The sequence below is a fragment of the Alexandromys fortis genome, unplaced genomic scaffold, assembly GCF_014885135.2.
Source record: "Alexandromys fortis isolate MF-2015 unplaced genomic scaffold, M_Fortis_MF-2015_v1.1 scaffold_89, whole genome shotgun sequence".
Lineage (NCBI taxonomy): Eukaryota > Metazoa > Chordata > Mammalia > Rodentia > Cricetidae > Alexandromys > Alexandromys fortis.
Window position 1 is genome coordinate 663,695 of NW_026067973.1, and position 17,470 is coordinate 681,164.

General features: G+C 43.2%; 2 protein-coding genes across 2 annotated transcripts in view; one reads left to right on the forward strand and one right to left on the reverse strand.

Annotated features, from left to right (window-relative positions):
• The window catches only part of LOC126510032 (phosphatidylinositol N-acetylglucosaminyltransferase subunit A-like), a 42,206-nt gene extending 31,652 nt beyond the window's left edge, over positions 1-10,554 (forward strand). Inside the window, exon 2 of the mRNA XM_050156324.1 lies at positions 5,772-10,554. Within this exon, the coding sequence (XP_050012281.1) occupies positions 5,989-7,458 (1,470 nt within the window). The 5' untranslated portion in view covers positions 5,772-5,988 and the 3' untranslated portion in view covers positions 7,459-10,554. The remainder of the gene's footprint in view (positions 1-5,771) is intronic.
• Ube4a (ubiquitination factor E4A) overlaps positions 1-17,240 on the reverse strand; it is a 41,865-nt gene extending 24,625 nt beyond the window's left edge. Inside the window, exons 1-5 of the mRNA XM_050156321.1 lie at positions 17,101-17,240; positions 10,574-10,735; positions 3,268-3,441; positions 2,353-2,465; positions 547-699 (exon numbers count right to left, since the gene is read on the reverse strand). Coding sequence (XP_050012278.1) covers positions 547-699; positions 2,353-2,465; positions 3,268-3,441; positions 10,574-10,694 — 561 coding nt within the window. The 5' untranslated portion in view covers positions 10,695-10,735; positions 17,101-17,240. The remainder of the gene's footprint in view (positions 1-546; positions 700-2,352; positions 2,466-3,267; positions 3,442-10,573; positions 10,736-17,100) is intronic.
• Positions 17,241-17,470: the final 230 nt, after the last annotated feature.

The window sequence follows — 17,470 nt, forward strand, 5'->3', positions numbered from 1 at the left end:
AGTATTGGTTTCTTGAGGACTGAAAATTCATGGTTCATGACAGACTTTGTTCTTTGGGTTAAAAGGTCACTTGCTAAAATTCTAATCCTGAAGATGTCAAGTATTTTCATCTCACTGGAAATGCTGTTAACAGATCTGGGTTTTGCTTGATTTACACTGTTTTATTTTGGTCTCACTTGTAGTGCAGGCTGGCCTTTTGAATTTGCAGCAATCTCTGTGCTGTGCTGAGGCTCATGAGTGCTGGAATTACAGGCATGTGACACCACACCTGACTCTTCTGGTGTTTAGTCTTTCCTAAGTGTGTGATTTCTAAAGAGGTAGATATAGAGAAGGGATTGGCTTGACCAGGAAGAGAGTTGGATCTCAAGTCACAGAGAGGAGACTAAGGTTTTATGGCAATCTCATCGTGCTACAAACACTAAGCTGCAGACACACCATGAGACATACATATATACCATGACATGAAAGACACCGACCCAACTCCCACTTACATGCCAAAGCTACTCAAGAGGATGATCTAAAACTCCATGGGACTTATTCCTTTACCTCTTCCTTGGCTCTTTGGAAACAGGAGTAAAGGTAACAAAAGATGTGCCTCTCTCCAGCATCCCTATCAGCAGAGAGATTTAACGTCGAAGAAGAAGTCATGCTGATCAAATGGTTTCCTGGATCTTGAAGCAATAACCGAGCAAAGATGGCCTATCAACAAAAATAAACAAAAATACTAATCTACTGCAATGTAAATCCAGAACACTAAGATATAAAAAATTTGATACATGCTTTGGCAAGAATCAGATGTAGTTCAGAATAAAGGGGGAGGGTAGGTTTCAATATCTAATTACCCTAAAAATGTTAGGACTTAACTATATACATAGTTATTATAAAGTAGGACTCGAGTGTCTGGGGTAGTAACAGCCAAAGGTCACTTGTTGAATGGTGTTAAGAATCAGTGTTGAGGGGCTGAAGACATGGCTGAGTGGTTAAGAACACTGACTGTTCTTCCAGAGGACCAGTGTTCAGCACGTACATATGTGGGAGTTCACAACTGACTCTACAGTTCCAGAGGACCTGACTGATACCCTTACACAGGTCAGACACCGATGCACATAAAAATAATTAAATTTTAAAAACTAATTACTGACGAAACATGAAATCTACTTTTCTGTGTGACTGTTGGGCTTAGAGACACTTGAAATGTGAAAGTTAAGTGCCAAGTTATCAGTCTTTCCTCTCAATTTTTTTTTTTGTCTTTTTTGAGACAGGGTTTCTCGGTGTAGCCTCTCTGAGAACAGACTTGCTCTGCAGACCATTCAATTTTTAAATTTTTTTAAAAATTATGTGTATGTGTTGTGTGTCTGTATGGGTATGTGCACATGCCTATAGGTGCTCATGGCAGCCAGAGGCATTGGTTACCCCGGAACTGGAGTTCAGGCGGCTATGAGCCATATGACATGGGTGCTAGGAATTGAACTTGGGTTCTCTGTAGCAGGATATGCTCTTAATAGCTGAGCCCTCTCTCTAGGCTCTTTATTTTGTTTTTCAAAACAGGGTTTCTCAAGTAACCCTGGCTGTCCTGGAATTCATTATGTAGACCAGGCTGGTTGTGAATTCACAGAGCTCTGCTTGCCTCTGACTCCCAATGCTGGTATTAAAAGTATCTGCCACTATGCCCAGCTGGTAATCAGGTTTTCAAAGGTACAGTACACTTATTAGGGCTCTGGCACCCTGGGAAACAATTACAGCTTTCTGCCCTTCATCTCCTGAGGGCTGGAAAGAGGCCAGAGGACACTGGGTGTCCTGCTCTGTCCCTCTCCACCTTATTCCTCTGAGCTCACTAAACCTAGAGATCACCATTCTTCAGCTCGCTGGAAGGTCAGCCAGTTCCCAGGCCCTCTTCTCTCTGCTCCCTCTCATTTGTTGTCCCATATGGACACAGCTAACTTCATGTGGGACTGGACTGGGAAACCAAACTTGCTGGTGAGCCATCTCCCCAGCCTGATTTTCATTTTTTTTGAAAGTGTGTGAGAAAGAGATGGGCTTATCTTAGGAACTTAAGAATCTAATGGGAGTGATGGGGGAGGTTCAATAACAAGCCATTAGAGACAGTGATAGTTCCCATAAGAAGTATAAGAAGTGGATAAGGAACTCAGAGGAGGGAATGAACAACTATTTTCTGGCAACTTTGATGGCATTTTAACTGGTTCTTAAAGAATGGGTGGGTTTGGACATGTGGGCAGAGGAATATCACACACAATAGGAAGAGGTGGAAGCAAGCCAAATAGTGTCTGGAGAATGAACAGGATCTAGCAGCATGGCTGTGGTTTGCTGAGGGCACACAATCAGAAATGGTACCTGCTCGACATTGCTCATATCAAGCCAGTCTTGATCTTCCAGCTCTACTGCCATTTCTTCCAAATACACACAACGGCTGGGGATGCCATTCCCGCTTTTCAAGTTTGGGTCACCTGTGAAACAGTTTTAATCTGATGGGTTAAGGGTAGTGTTTCTGTCCTCAGGACACTGTTTTGTTTTCTCTCTCTGAGACAGGGTCTTGCTATGTTGCCTAGACTGGTCCTTAACTTTTAGGCTCAAGTAGTCCCTCCTGCCTCAGCCTCCTCAGCAGTGGAGACTAAAGGCATGTACAGCTGTGCTCAGCTTCCAGCAACTGACCTTGATAGCAAGTCTCCTGAATTCACTACAGTGATCTCAATACACAAAGGAGCTACACAGCATACTGTTATGACATTTAGGAAGAAAATTCCAGATACTAGCATTAACTTTAGGGTTGAATTACAGCCAGGGCACAGAGGTAAAACACATCTGGACTTCTCAGCATCCATGGAAGAAGAAATCAGGGTTAGCTACTCTTTCTACTTCCTTTTAAAGATAGTACAGACATGTAGTCACACAGCCCAGTAAGCACCAAAATGGCAACAGAAGTTAGATCTGTAGAAATACCGTTTGTTTTTTTGAGACGGGTCTTCCTTGTGTAGCCCTGGCTGTCCTGGAACTCACGCTGTAGCCCAGCCTGGACTTGAACTCAGATTCACCTGCCTCTGCCTTGCAAGTGTTGGGATGAAAGGTTGTGTGCCACTACCTCTTGGCTGTTTTTTAAAAACTTTACTAAACTAAACCCTGTGCTCCAGAGAGGACAGGGGTGGTTTTAACCATTAGACACAGCAATTTTCTAAGAGCCAAAGTAGTCCCTGGACCAAGCCAAGAGGGAAGAAGAGACAATCAATTGGTGGGTGTAAGTCCACAACTCACTGTTGTCCAGAGTAATGAGGAAGATCCTTTGGATCATGTGATTGATGTTGAGTTGCTCGCATATTTCTTGCTGTGACCGGAAGGAGCGGCTAATCTCAGACACAGAGTAGTCAAATTCATCCAGGCTCTCTGACACACTATTATCCGAATCATCTGGGCTTGCTGGGAGCTCATCTGCCAGGACATGTAAGCTGTTACACAGTATGCTCCTCCCTTAGGACACACACACTACCTAGAACGAATGTAGCCGCCAGAACAACTGCAGGTGTGAAACATTCATCTCACTAGGGAGCAACTCAAGCCAGGCAAGTGAGTGTAGGCTTCTGAAATTGGCCTTCTATACAGTAAGCTTTATTTCTTCCACCCATAATTGTATGCCCTGGCTGTCCTGGAACTCACGCTGTAGACCAGCCTGGACTTTATTTCTTCCACCCTGCCAAAATTAGCAACATTATCCAACATTTTTACAGAAAAAAATAATTATCAAATAGATCAAATGACAGTAATTATTTTAAATGTATGGCCTTTCCTTGGAGAATACATTTGTTCTGGTAATTTTACACTCAGGAATATATCCTGTAGAAGGGCTTGTCCAATTGGTACCTTATAGATAGCTGCTTAATTCTGCAGTGCTCCAGACTCTTGTGCTAGCGTTCATTACCACTGTTTTTTATTTAAAGAATTGTTATGCTTTTCAGCTGCCTTTCCTGTCTCTTTGACATTTATTTTTGTGTGTGGGAATGTGTCAGTGTGCACCTGGAGGTCAGAGGCGGTCTGTAGCAACCAGTTTTCTCCTCCTATGTGGGTCGTGGGACTGAACTTAGGTCATCAGACAAGGTGGCAGGACCTTTATCTGCTGAGTCATGTCACTGGGATCATTTTTAATGATTTTAATGAGTATGTATGCACTGTGCGGAAATACACATGCTGAGCCATCTCTCCATGTTTTTTTGTTGTTAATGACAGATTTGTACCATACTTTAGAACATTTTTTGATAATTTACTTATTTTTGTATGTGTGTATATGTTTATGTGCCATGACATGCATTTGGAGATCTCAGAACAACTTGGGGGAGTTCTTTTTCTCCTTCCACTATGTAGTTTCCAAGGATCAAACTCAGGTCATCAGGACTGGAAAGCAAGTGCCTTTGCCCACTGAGTAATCTTACTAGCCCCTCAGCCGGCTTTAAAGATTTCATATATACATACATACACACATTTGCATGCATGTATGTATGTGTGTGTGTTGTCTATAAGTATGCTTGCACACCAGAAGAGGGCAACAGATCCCATGGTACTAGTTATAGATGGTTATGAGCTGCCATGTGGGTGCTAGGAATTGAATCCAGGACCTCTGGAAGAGCAGCCCTTAACCACTGGGTCATCTCTCTAGCTTCTCAACTGGCTTTAAAAAAAATTTTTTTTTTGGTATAGGTGTTTTGTCTGAATGTATGTATATGCAATGCATGTGTGTGCCTTATGGCTGAAGAAGTCAGAGATGGCACTGAAGCCCCAGAACTGGAGTTGCTGATGGTTACAAGCCACCATGTGGGTGTTGGGAACCAAACCCAGGCCATTTGCAAGAGCATCACATGCTCTTTAACTGCTAAGCCACCTCTCTAGCCCTCCATAGGCCTTCCTGTGAGTCATTCAGAGGCCTTCTTCATTCCACGTACTGTGTTTGTGTTTTCTGAAACAGGGTTTCCTGTTGTCCACACACTCCCTATTAGGATGATCTTGAACTTGTAATCCCCTTTTCTCCACCACCACACACACCTGCTTTCTTGTTGCACCTGGGATTAAGCCCAGATTTTGTGCTTGATTGGCAAGCACTTTACCAATTCAACTATGTCCCCAGCCCTGTTTTTCGTCTTTGATAGTCTTATGTTGGCCCAGACCAGCCTTAAACTAAGTCGGGGAGGATGACCTGACCTTCCGATCCTCCTGCCTCAGCCTCCTGAGTAGCTGAGATTATAGGCCAGCACTAGCTCATTTCTTTTAACAGTTGTGTAGTAATGTACTTTTTGCCTTTACTATGACTTATGTAGTCACTTAAACTCCATGTTTATTCATCAGATGAACATGAGACCTGTTCCAGGGTTTCATGATCTTAAGAGATACAGCACTGAGTGTAATCTGATTGTTTTTGTTCACGTGGGTGAGTATTTTTGTAAGACAAAAATCTGGGAAGTAGAATTGTTGGCTCAAAGAGCTTGAGAACCACAGGGTGGGTGAGATTGCTCAGCAGATAGAGGCACTCGCTGCCAAGCTTGGTGCCACGCGTTCAATCCTTGGAGCCCACATGGTGGAAGGAGAGAACTGAACACCGGAGTTATTCTCTGCCCTACACATATACACACTAAATGAATGCAATAAAAAAACTTTTAAAGAGCTTAAGTATTTTAAAAGTTAACACAAGTTATTCTCGAAGAGACTGATTTTATCTACACAACTAGCTAGGAGTTTGAGAAAATGTCTCCTAATTTTAATAAAATGTGATCTAGTTACAGAGGCGGAATGAAAACAGAGGAATCTACACTGAAACAAGGTACGCATGGAGGAAAGGTCTACAGAACAAGAGAGGTCAAGAAAAACGTAAAGGGAACTGAGCGCTGCTGCCCTTCAATACGGAGAAAAATGATCACAGTATGAGCTTCAGGTGGCAGAAGACACATTTCTTAACCAGCTTTTATTGAGAACTGATTCCTGAACCAACTCAGCATGGCCTGTAGAGGAGGTGGGCATGGCCAGCCCCCCTCAGTGACCCCTTCCCAGTTTTCGACCCCTCGAAGTCTTTCCACCAACAGCACCCCAACACATAATATATGCATGGTGTCTGACTTTTTCTACCCAAACATGGGAGGTGTGGAAAGCCACATCTACCAGCTCTCTCAGTGCCTCATCGAGAGGGGGCACAAGGTCATAATCGTCACCCATGCTTACGGAAATCGAAAGGGCATCCGTTACCTCACCAATGGCCTCAAAGTTTATTACTTGCCTCTCAGAGTCATGTACAACCAATCTACAGCCACGACTCTCTTTCACAGTCTGCCATTGCTCAGGTACATATTTGTTCGGGAGAGAGTTACCATAATCCATTCCCACAGTTCTTTTTCTGCCATGGCCCATGATGCCCTCTTCCACGCCAAGACAATGGGGCTTCAGACAGTCTTCACAGACCATTCCCTTTTCGGATTTGCTGATGTCAGCTCGGTGCTCACAAACAAGCTTCTAACTGTGTCGCTTTGTGACACAAACCACGTCATTTGTGTCTCTTATACAAGTAAGGAAAACACTGTCCTACGAGCAGCACTGAATCCTGAAAGAGTGTCTGTCATTCCTAATGCTGTGGATCCTACTGACTTCACCCCAGGGCCACTTGGGAGGCAGGACAGCAGGATAACTATTGTTGTGGTGAGCAGACTTGTTTACAGAAAAGGGATCGACCTGCTCAGTGGGATTATACCTGAACTCTGTCAGAAATATCCCGAGTTAAATTTCCTAATTGGAGGAGAGGGGCCAAAGAGTATAGTTTTGGAAGAAGTACGGGAAAGATACCAACTACATGACAGGGTGCATCTTTTGGGAGCTTTAGAACACAAGGATGTCAGAAATGTCTTAATTCAAGGCCATATTTTTCTTAATACCTCCCTGACCGAAGCCTTCTGCATGGCAATCCTGGAAGCCGCCAGCTGTGGTCTACAGGTCGTCAGCACCAAGGTTGGTGGGATTCCCGAAGTCCTTCCAGAGAATCTTATTATTTTATGCGAACCTTCAGTAAGATCTTTGTGTAAAGGGCTGGAAAAAGCTATTTTCCAAGTGAAGTCAGGGATGTTGCCGGATGCAGAAAATATCCACAATGCAGTAAAGGCTCTCTACACCTGGCGGAATGTGGCGGAGAGAACCGAGAAGGTGTACGAGAGGGCGGGGAAGGAAGCTGTGCTGCCAATGCATAAGAGGCTGAACAGGCTCGTCTCTCACTGCGGCCCACTTACAGGCCACAGCTTTGCTTTGCTGGCTGTGTTCAGCTATCTTTTCCTCATGTTCCTGAGATGGATGACTCCCGATTCGGTCATTGATGTGGCAATAGATGCCACTGGGCCAAGGGGAGCGTGGGCTCATGAGTGTCCTCATGATACAAAAGAAGACGAGACTGACAAGGTATACAAAGGCAGGTGGAAGCGAGTCTGAACTGTAAACTTTGGCAGTTCTATTAACACAGTTGAAAATAACCTTGTTCTTTTGTTTTTGGGCTTTGATGTTGACTTGACAAATCATGCTATCTCTATAGCATTTACTGTTTCATTTGAGGAAAGCGAAACACTCACACGATTCCTGATCTTAGAAACTCCTTGTACTTCTTTAACTTTAGGGAGACTGGTTTGGCCAGTCAGGTATGAAAGTTTTAGATTACTGAAATCCCTTCAGTGGAGATGTTTTAACATGACATGTTGGGAGCCTTGGGTGCTGGGTTAATTCTGGCCAGTTTTTAACATTACGCCATCAATTCAACATCTACCAGACACATACATACAAGCTTTCTTTAGGAAGATATAAATATGTGAACTATTTTAAGTCAAGCTGTTGTTTCTTTATTGGGTCCTGATATCATACTCCTGCACATGGGTCCACTTTTTTTTTTTTTTTTTTACTATGTATACAATGATAGAAGAGGCCATGAGATCTCATTATAGATGGTTGTGAGCCACCACGTGGTTGCTGGGAACTGAACTCAGGACCTCTGGAAGAGCAGCCAATGCTCTTAACCTGAGCCATTTCTCCAATCCAGCCAACACGTTTTAAGCACCTGCTCTGTATGAAATGAGGGACTAGGCAGTACCTGCCACTGAGGACTAGTTAATGTGGAGTGGCAACAGTTACCATGCCCCGAATGCTCTGCTACTTAATGTGAGGACAGTGCCACCATCACAAACCTACTCAGTGCCTCTCTAACCCTGCTGCATGCATTCTCCTAATTCTCCCAGGTGGACACTTCATATCATGTGTGGATGAAGAGAATCTGCTTTTAAGTCCCAAGGACCAGTACCACTGCTGTGTAGGCTTAAAAAATTACTTATTGTTGTGTGTATAAGATATGTATGTAGGTTAAAACAATGTTTCTATATACAGACCCTGATTATAACTGTCAGTGTATGTGGAAACACATCGTTCCACCCAGGTACTTACAATTATTTAAAGTGAAGGAAACATTAGTGAACACTGAGGAATTTTCTAATAAGATTGCATTTTTTTTTTTTCCGAGACAAGGTTTCTCTGGGTAACAGTTCTGGCTATCCTGGAACTCACTTTGTAGACCAGGCTGGCCTCAAACTCATAGAGATCCACCTGTCTCTACCTACCAAGTGCTGGGATTAAAGGCATGCACCACCATCACCCGGCTGTATTGTTTTTTTTTTTTTTTTTTAAAAACTGCAATGCTTTTGATGTTATAGTTATACACATAAACTAAGGCTGTTAAAATATCTTCATGACCAAAAATAAAGATGAGAATGACATTTTAAACAAACAAACAAAAATGTAATTGTTTAAGTTTTTATTACATTTCTTTAGCAGGTGTATCTTGGTTGCATGCTTGCTACAGAGCACATGCATGGTCAGAGGACACCTTGCTGTAGTCTTCTTTTTTTCCACCATGAGGGTTCCAGGGACCGAACTCAGGACATCAGGCTTGGAAACAGGTGCCTCTAGTCACTGAGCCATCTCGACAGCCCCTAACTGTAGTTTCAATGGGCATTTTCCTATAGATTACTAAGACTGGAATTTTTATCATTTGGTATTTAAATTACTGTCACATCTTGTCTTCTAGTTTTTTCCTACCTTTTTTTTCTTATCAACTGACATCCTTTAATGTTTTATGTTTTATAGGTGGACAACTTTCTTTTTTTTTTAAAGATAGGGTTTCTCTGCATAGCCCTGGCTGTCCTGGAACTTGCTCTGTAAACCAGGCTGCCTTCAAAGTCAGAGATCTGCCTGCCTCCACCTCCTGAGTGCTGGGATTAAAGGTGTATGCCTCCAGTACCCAGCTGACTTCTTTTCTTTCTTGACAAAGTGCTATTCTGAAAATCTGGACCAAACTCTGAGAAGTAAGAGATGTTTCCCTGTATAAGTTTGGCAGATTTGAAGATCAGCATAGGAGGCCAAAGGTTCTGGCAGAATACTAACTGCTGGTGACAAACAGGTTGGACCAGGTGGCACAAGGAACCCAGTGTAAACAAACTGAGGTGAGGAGGTCCCAAGCCAGTAAGAACGGCATGTTCTTGCCTTATTCCTACAGCTTGCCACTCACAGTGCTCTCGGCTCCAGTCTGTTCCCAGCCAGCGAAGCCTTGTGCTTACTTCTCTAGGCTCATCCACCAGCTCTTCTGCCCTTGCCTGCTGCTTCTCCCTCCTGTCTATTTGATCCTAATCGCAAAGCAAGGCCAAACTCAGCAGTGGACCCGAACTATACACTTTTTAAATAAGTGAAGGGAAAATGTAAACTATTTCTCCCTTTTATCAAAGGAAAAAACAAAACCCACTATTTTTGGGGAAGGGAGGGTCATTTTTAGTTTGAGTCAATGTGACTCTCCCAGTAGACAATGTGTTTCAGAAATATATTCTAATTGCTCTGGTCTGTCTCCAGATAGAAAGAAGCTGTACTGGATCTTAAATTCAGTTCCAAATGAGGAAAGCCATTTTTCTGGCTATTGAGAGATTATTCTGAGTTTTGTTTTTCTTTTTTCATATTAAAACTAAGGATTAGATTCTTAGCAGTCTGTCCTAACAACAGTGAGTTACAAGGGGGGCCACTCAGCAGAACCAAAGATACACTTCACCCAAGAGTTCTTATGAAGTGCTGGGTTAAGAACAATCCTTTTTTTTTTGTTGTTGTTAAAATATCAGAAACCATTTATGATTCTCTTATATATGATTTCTACAACTGCATGCAGCTGGCTCACCATACCGCCTTGGTTTCCTATGTTAAAAAGCTACTACTAGACAATTCCTTTCTCCTTTAATGAAACAATTTGACAGTTTGGGATCACAGCTGCCATCTGCCCCTGTGGAACCACCTGTCAGTCAAGCTCTTTTTACGTGAGTGAGTGGACAGCACGGGGAAGTCCCTTGAACAAAACAAGCCATGAAAACCAACAACAAACTAAGACAGACAGACAGACAGAAAATAAAGCAAAACAACTTCCGCCCCAAACTTAAGTTCTAATTGCGGTTAATTTTCTAAAGAATCCTTCCTCTGGAAGACCCGGTTCTAGGTCATGGCATCTGCTGCTATTGGCTCCTCTACTTACCAGATTGCTGCTTCAGCTGCTCTTTTTGGATTGCTGCAAACTGCTTGGCATCAGCCAGGGAGCCAAAAAGAGCAGCAAAGGGGTTACTTGAGATGTTGTTGTTATTCTCCTGGTCTGTCATTTCACTTTAAGGTATTCTCCATCCAGCCCTAGGGGGAGGGGCTATGCAAAGGACAGGAGTTAGATTCAGAAGGGCAGACAACACAATCACTGTAGTATACCCATCATTGTTTCTTTTCCCATTTCTTGAGCACTATGCCTTTGAAATGTTTTGAAGTTAAGACATGCCAATTCCTATTCCCAAACTCAAGACATATTTGGTAAGATGGTTACACTACCTACCAACCGGACACAGCTAAAACTCAAAAGGCTCAAACAGTCAGTGATTGCAATTCTCCATTAACAGTAACTATAGGCCTGAGACATACCACAAGAATTATGCTTTCCCGTAAGTTTTTAAGCCAGCAGACTAGTCTTCATTCACATGCAGAGAACAAGGTGGTACCTGCCAAGACCACTACAAAGCGCTGAAGCTGGGAATTCCTTAGCTACACAGGAACCCAGGGCAAACTCTTTTCTAAAAGGTAGGCTTTCATATTACATGGGGAGGTGACACACACTCAAGCTCACTAAGTAGTGAGAAGAACCTTGAACTCCTAATCTTGCAAACACTTAAATGCTAGGATTACAAGCATGAAACACCACGCCTGTCTTGACACTCAGATTTGGAACGCTGAATCAAGGCCAGAATAGGATTAGCTGTATGTTTGCAGGTCTCTCGTGTATATTAAGTAACCTAATTCTACTGATAGGTTAAAACTACAGATCTGGAGCTAGAGAGATGGCTCATTGATTCGGAGTACCAGCTGCTCTTCTAGAAGACTTAGGTTCAATTCCCAGCACCCACATGGCAGCTTACTACTGTCTGTAACTCTAATCCCAGCGCATCTGAAGCCCTCTTTTGGTCTCCACAGTCACCAGACATGCACATGGTACACAGAGATAAGAGCAGGCAAACACTCCGCACACATAAAAATAAAATTAATAAAAACAAAAAAAATTACAGAACCTTTTTCAACTAAAATTTATCATTCTTATTTGATGTTTTTCTTTTCTGTCAAAATGGGATAGGATCTCACTATATAGCCTAGGTTGGCCTTGAACTCATAATCCCCCTGCCTCAGCCTTCAGAGTGCTGGGATTACTAGAGTTCATCATGCTTGACTATTTTTTTTTTGTTCCTATACTAATTTTTACTGCTTATCTATTTTTTATATTTAAAAAACAAATTCAACTGTCAGGTAGACTGTCTAACATAAAATAGATATAACACCTCAAAGATAAGGGGACAGGATAGGGAGAAGAAGATTCAATCTACTTTTAGTTATTAGTCTGTATTTTTGAGACAGGCCTCATTATAAAGCCAAAGCTTTCCTGGAACTTGATGGCTAGCTTCAAACTCATGCTCCTCCTGTCTCTTCCTCCTGAGTGCTAGAATTACAGGAGTGTGTCACCATTACATGCATGGTCTTTCCAAGGCTGGCCTGAATTTGTGATCCTCTTGTTTCAGCCTCCCCAGTGCGGAGATTATAGGAACAAATTTCCACACTTAGCTTACCTTCAGTTCATGGAAGTAAGGTCCCTTACAAAATCACATTAACAAAAGCTAGTACAAATTGGAAAAGTTACCCTTAATTACTGGAGGAAGAGAGCTTATATCACTTCTTGGCACTTCTGAGGTATTTCTATGAGTTGCTTCATGGCCTCTGTTAAATTTCCTGCCCCAGAGTTAAAAGCTAATTAGCCACAGTGACAGCTAGCCAGTCTGACCTCCTCTTAGGATGGTCCTGGGCTTTCCTACCACTCTAAGGAAATGAACTCTTAGATGCTGCTTTCCTTTCCTTTTTTTTTTTTTGCCATGTTATTTGAGCTTAATAGAAAATATATTTTATGTTGGAACGAACGGTCCTTGAGAGGCTTTCTCCAATGTTGCCACTGGTTCAGCTTAGTTCATCTCTAGTTCATGTGGTGCCACCCTAAACTGTCTCATTGTTGGCTCACTACCTCAGGTGCCCCACCAAGGTATCCTGAACTCTAAAAGACGGCAAAAACTATAGTGAACTCTTGATATCTTGTCTATGGAATAGTACCATCTTTTTCCTCAACACGACACCCTTGGTTTTTCCTCTGAGTATCAATTCCACTCAAGACATATGTCCAGATGTGTTGATCTCATCCACCAGCTCCAGGAAAGGGCATAGAGGACAAAGTGACTGATCCATGAATGGGCAAAAGATCCTATCAAGGGTTATAGGAATCAGTGAACATTGTCTTTGGACTTCTGGCTAACTCTATTGAGAAGGGAACTCTTCCTTCTCGTGTTGCTAGGCTAGTAAAACACAAGCCCAGAGCTGTCACATTTACACCATCTAAAAAATGGCTACCCCCAAATTAAGCTACTATACAGGAAAACAGAACTCTTCAGACGTCTCAGTTATAGAAGCCAACCAACTGCATATGCCCGTTTGAAGTGTGTGTGTATGTACATGTATGTACAGGTGTGTGGCATATATGTACACAGGAAGACACTGGGGTCTGTTTGATCCTTATTCACTTGACACAGGATCTCTTACTGAATCTGGAGCTGATATGACGGCCAGCGAGCACCAGCAATTCTCCCATCTCTGCTCCCCATAGTGCCAGGGTTACAGGGGTACATGTGGACAGATCTAGTCTTTAAATCGAGGATTTAAACTCAGGTCCTCAAGCTTGAATATCAATAGCTCTTACCCACTAAGTCATCTCCAGGCTTTTGCTGTTGTTAACTGAAGCAGGGTCTCACTGTGTCACTCAGGCTGGCCTTGAACTTAGAGTGATTCTTCTGCCTTAGTCTCCAAGTGCTAAGATTAGGGGCACAGATAACCATGTCTGGCTTGAGTAAATTTTTTAAAAAATATAATTGAAAAGTCAGGTGTTGTGGCACATGCCTTTAATCCTGGCATTTGGAAGGCAGAGGCAGGCAGATCTCTAGATCTCTATGAGTCCGAGGCCAGCCTGGTCTATATAGAGAGTTCCTGAGCCAGACTGTGGTGGCATACGCCTTTAATCCCAGCACTCCGCCTTTAATCCCAGCACTAGGGAGGCAGAGGCAGGCGGATCTCTGTGAGTTCGAGACCAGCCTGGTCTACAGAGCTAGTTCCAGGACAGGCTCCAAAGCCACAGAGAAACCCTGTCTCGAAAAACCAAAAAAAAAAAAAAAAAAGCCACACACACACACAAATTTGAAGGGTCCAGATCATTAGACACAAGACAACAACCTGCATCACATATGTAAAAAGGAAGCTGAAAGCCAAGAATACAGAAAGCCAAGGACACAGGTTCCACAAATGCAGTAGTTCCTTAATTCTATACTCTTCCATTAAACAAAGAAGCTAACCTTCTTTTACATCCTATCCTTGTTTATATTGGGATTTAAAAACTTCTACATAGCATTCCTATGCAGTCCTGTTTTGAGTAGAAGTTCATATTAGGTTTTCTTTCTTCTGTGGCTGAAGTCTACTTATCTGCAGAAGTACTACATTATCCTTGAAAACCACAAAGTCTAAGCAAACATTCACTAGATGGCCCAATCTTCAGTTATTCCTGAGCCCTGCATAATCACAGCACTACTTGAAATCTGTATCAAGGTACAGACTTCTCTACTTGTCTTGAGATGCAGCAGCAGGTTAAGTTACCAGGCCAAACACTGTGGATCTTTAGCACCCAAGCATGAGTAGAACAGAGAATGCAAATAAGCCTGCTGTCACCTTGGTTTTAGTTGTACTTGATATAGACTAGAGACATCTGAGAGGAAGGCCTTGATAGGGAGCGTGCCCAGATCAGAAAGGCACGTGGACATCTCTTTGGGGGGACTGTCTTGATTGATAATTGATACAGATGCACTCAGCCCCGTGTGAATGGCACCATTTCTTAGGCAGATAGTCCTAGATGCATAAGAAAGCTAGCTAAGCCAGGCGGTGGTGGTACATGTCTTTAATCCCAGCACTCCAGAGGCAGACAGATCTCTGTGAGTTCGAGGCCAGCCTGGTCTACAGAGCAAGTTTCAGGACTGACTCCATTGCTACTGGGAAACCCTGTCTGGAAAGAAAGAAGCAAAACAAAACAAAAAAAGAAAACCAGCTAAGCAGCAGCTAGCAAACAGCATTTCCCCATTATTTCTGCCTCAAGGCCTTACTCGAATTCTTGCCCGACTTCCCCCAATGATGAACTGTGACTAGAAGTGTGCAAATTATCCTCTTCTTCCTTTCGGTTGCTTTCGGTCAGAGTGTATTATACCAACAACAGAAAGAAGACTAGAACAAATGCTAACAACAACAACAACAACAGGGTTTTGCCTACCCTACTAAACTCATCTTTTTCATATTTGCTTAAAATTGGTACAGAGACTTCTTTCTCTAGAAACAAGGCTATAGGGAGAAGGAGGGCTGATCACCTGATTGAGAATCTCTGTGGAGATTCAATTTAGATTTAGTCACTGAGCTTACACAAGCAAATAAAAGTACCTAGAAAGAAAGAACTGTCTCATAAGATGGAGCCTGGCTATTCTGTTTGCTTTCATACTCACTTTGCCTATTTTAAATTTCTGTTTGAGTGTAGTGGTACACACCTGTAATCCTTGACTTGGGAAGGGGAAGCAAGAGGGTCTTGACCCACAGTGAGACCTTGACTCAGAAATAAATAAGGGATTGAAGAGACGGTTCATTCGGGAGAGCTTCCTGCTCTATCAGACATCAGGAGCTGGACTCCAGTACCCACAACAGGACAGTTCATAGATGCCTGCAACTCCAACTCCAAGGGGTCTAACAATGCCTTCTGCTCTCTGTAGGTATCCACACACTGTTACAGATACACAGCCATACACATAAATAAAAATTTAAAAAAAGTCTTCCCAAGAAAGAAAGAAAAGCCTGGAGAAATGGCTTTAGCAGCTAAGAGCACTTGAGTTCCAGCATCCATGCTGGGCAGCTCTTAAGTTCCTGTACCTCCAGCTCTTGGGGATCCAATGCCTTCTACTTCTGGGGGGCATCTGCACACATCTGGCATACACATATACAGAAGCACACATGTACACATAAGCCAAAGTAAAATATCCTTTTAAAAAAGAAACAGTAGCAATAATAAAAATAACAAATCTTTTGTTTTCAACAGCCATATAGAAACACACCCATCCATTGTTAGGTTTTAGGATGGTACACCCACCAGTCTATTCAAAGCCTTTGGTTTTGATTCACTTTTAATAAGTCTTCCTTGATAAAAAATTTCACTCTGTATACCTACTGCAGAAGTCTATATCTGTAAGAAATGTCTATCATTGGTTCCATAAAATTCTTCCATCCTCTCCTGATTTAAACTTTTACTTGGGTAGAGTACTGCTAACCCTTTAAGGCTACCATTGGCTCCTGTGAGCAGTTTTTACAGTGGAACTACCAGCAACACTGAAAAACCGAGACCGTTGAAACCAAGCTCTGTGCGTAGGGTTGGGTGAGGTGGGGTATAAGTCAGAGCTAAAGCATACAAACACCAGCGTTTGTGTTCCAATCCCGGCAATCCCTTTCCCCTGCCCAAATTAAGCTGTGTTAAATCATACTCCACAAAGTCTCTATTTTGGAATTAAAAATGTTTCCAGAGTAACATGTTCTCCCTGGAAATACCTTCAGTGCTATACATGGCATCACAACAAAAATCCTTGTATCACATTTATCTGTAAGCTAGAAGCCTCATCAACGGAAACACATGCACTCTCTAATCAAAGAAAAAACAAACAAACAAACAAAAAAAACCCCATCAAAGCCTAGCATCCTGTCTTGGGTCCCATTTTATAGTCTTTTCTCTGGAATCAAAAGAGTGAGTGAGAGTGAGAAAAACCCATTCTTGCTCTTAAAGGCAGAAACGCATCCTAAAGGGAACACCACTAAATACAACGCTTAGGGGCTGTGGTCACATAATCTGAGAAATGATTTCTCAATCCAAGAAACATCGAGCGGAATCACAGAAGAGTTACAGCGACTAGTCCATCACTCGCCTTAAACGTCAACATCTTGCTACATGCATCCAACTGGTTTAATTACTCTGACTCGAGTTTCATTTCTTCCCGTTAGCATCTGGTTTTCTGTCGTCTACTCCATACATTCATCTCGGGGTTTGACAAGAGATTCATGGGGAGGAGGGAGACCCGGGGACCCACCCACCCTGCGCAGGTCCTAGATAAAAGAAGCCAAAAGACAGTCACAGCCAAGACTCAGGCCTTTTCTACCGGGGGTTTGGTAAAGAAGAAAAACACGTGCAGAGACACCCGACGCTGGAGCACCGTAAGGGTTTCCAGATCAGACAGGGTCGAAGTTCAAGAAGAGGAACCCAGGTCAGGCAAGCACTGGAGAACAGCAAGTGTGCAGAAGCCTGGACAGGCAGCTGCTTGGCTGAAAAACCCGGTCGCAGTCCTCCTCCCCTGAAGATACCTCCTGTCTTACCAGAGCCTGAAAGGGCAGCAACGACGACACCTCACAGCCACAGCGACCAAAAGGTTCCCACTTCCGACTCAGCAAGGCAACCGGAGCTGACATCATCGCTGAGCGCCGCGCCTGTCTACCCCGCGCCGGAAGTAGGGCGTTGTCTGTTCTCGCTTTCTAATGGCGGGCAAAACACCGGCAAGGCGCACGCGCATACTAGCTGACGGCTGGCAGGGGGCGGGCCGGAAGTGGCCTTGGGATTGGGCTAGGCGGAGGGGCGGGGCGGGGCAGGACTGGCGGTGGTGCGTGGTTTGGAGTCTAGCGGGAAGTTAAGTCGCACGTTGGAAACCCATTTCTTGAGGGCAGATACAATATTGTTATCTCCGGCGTG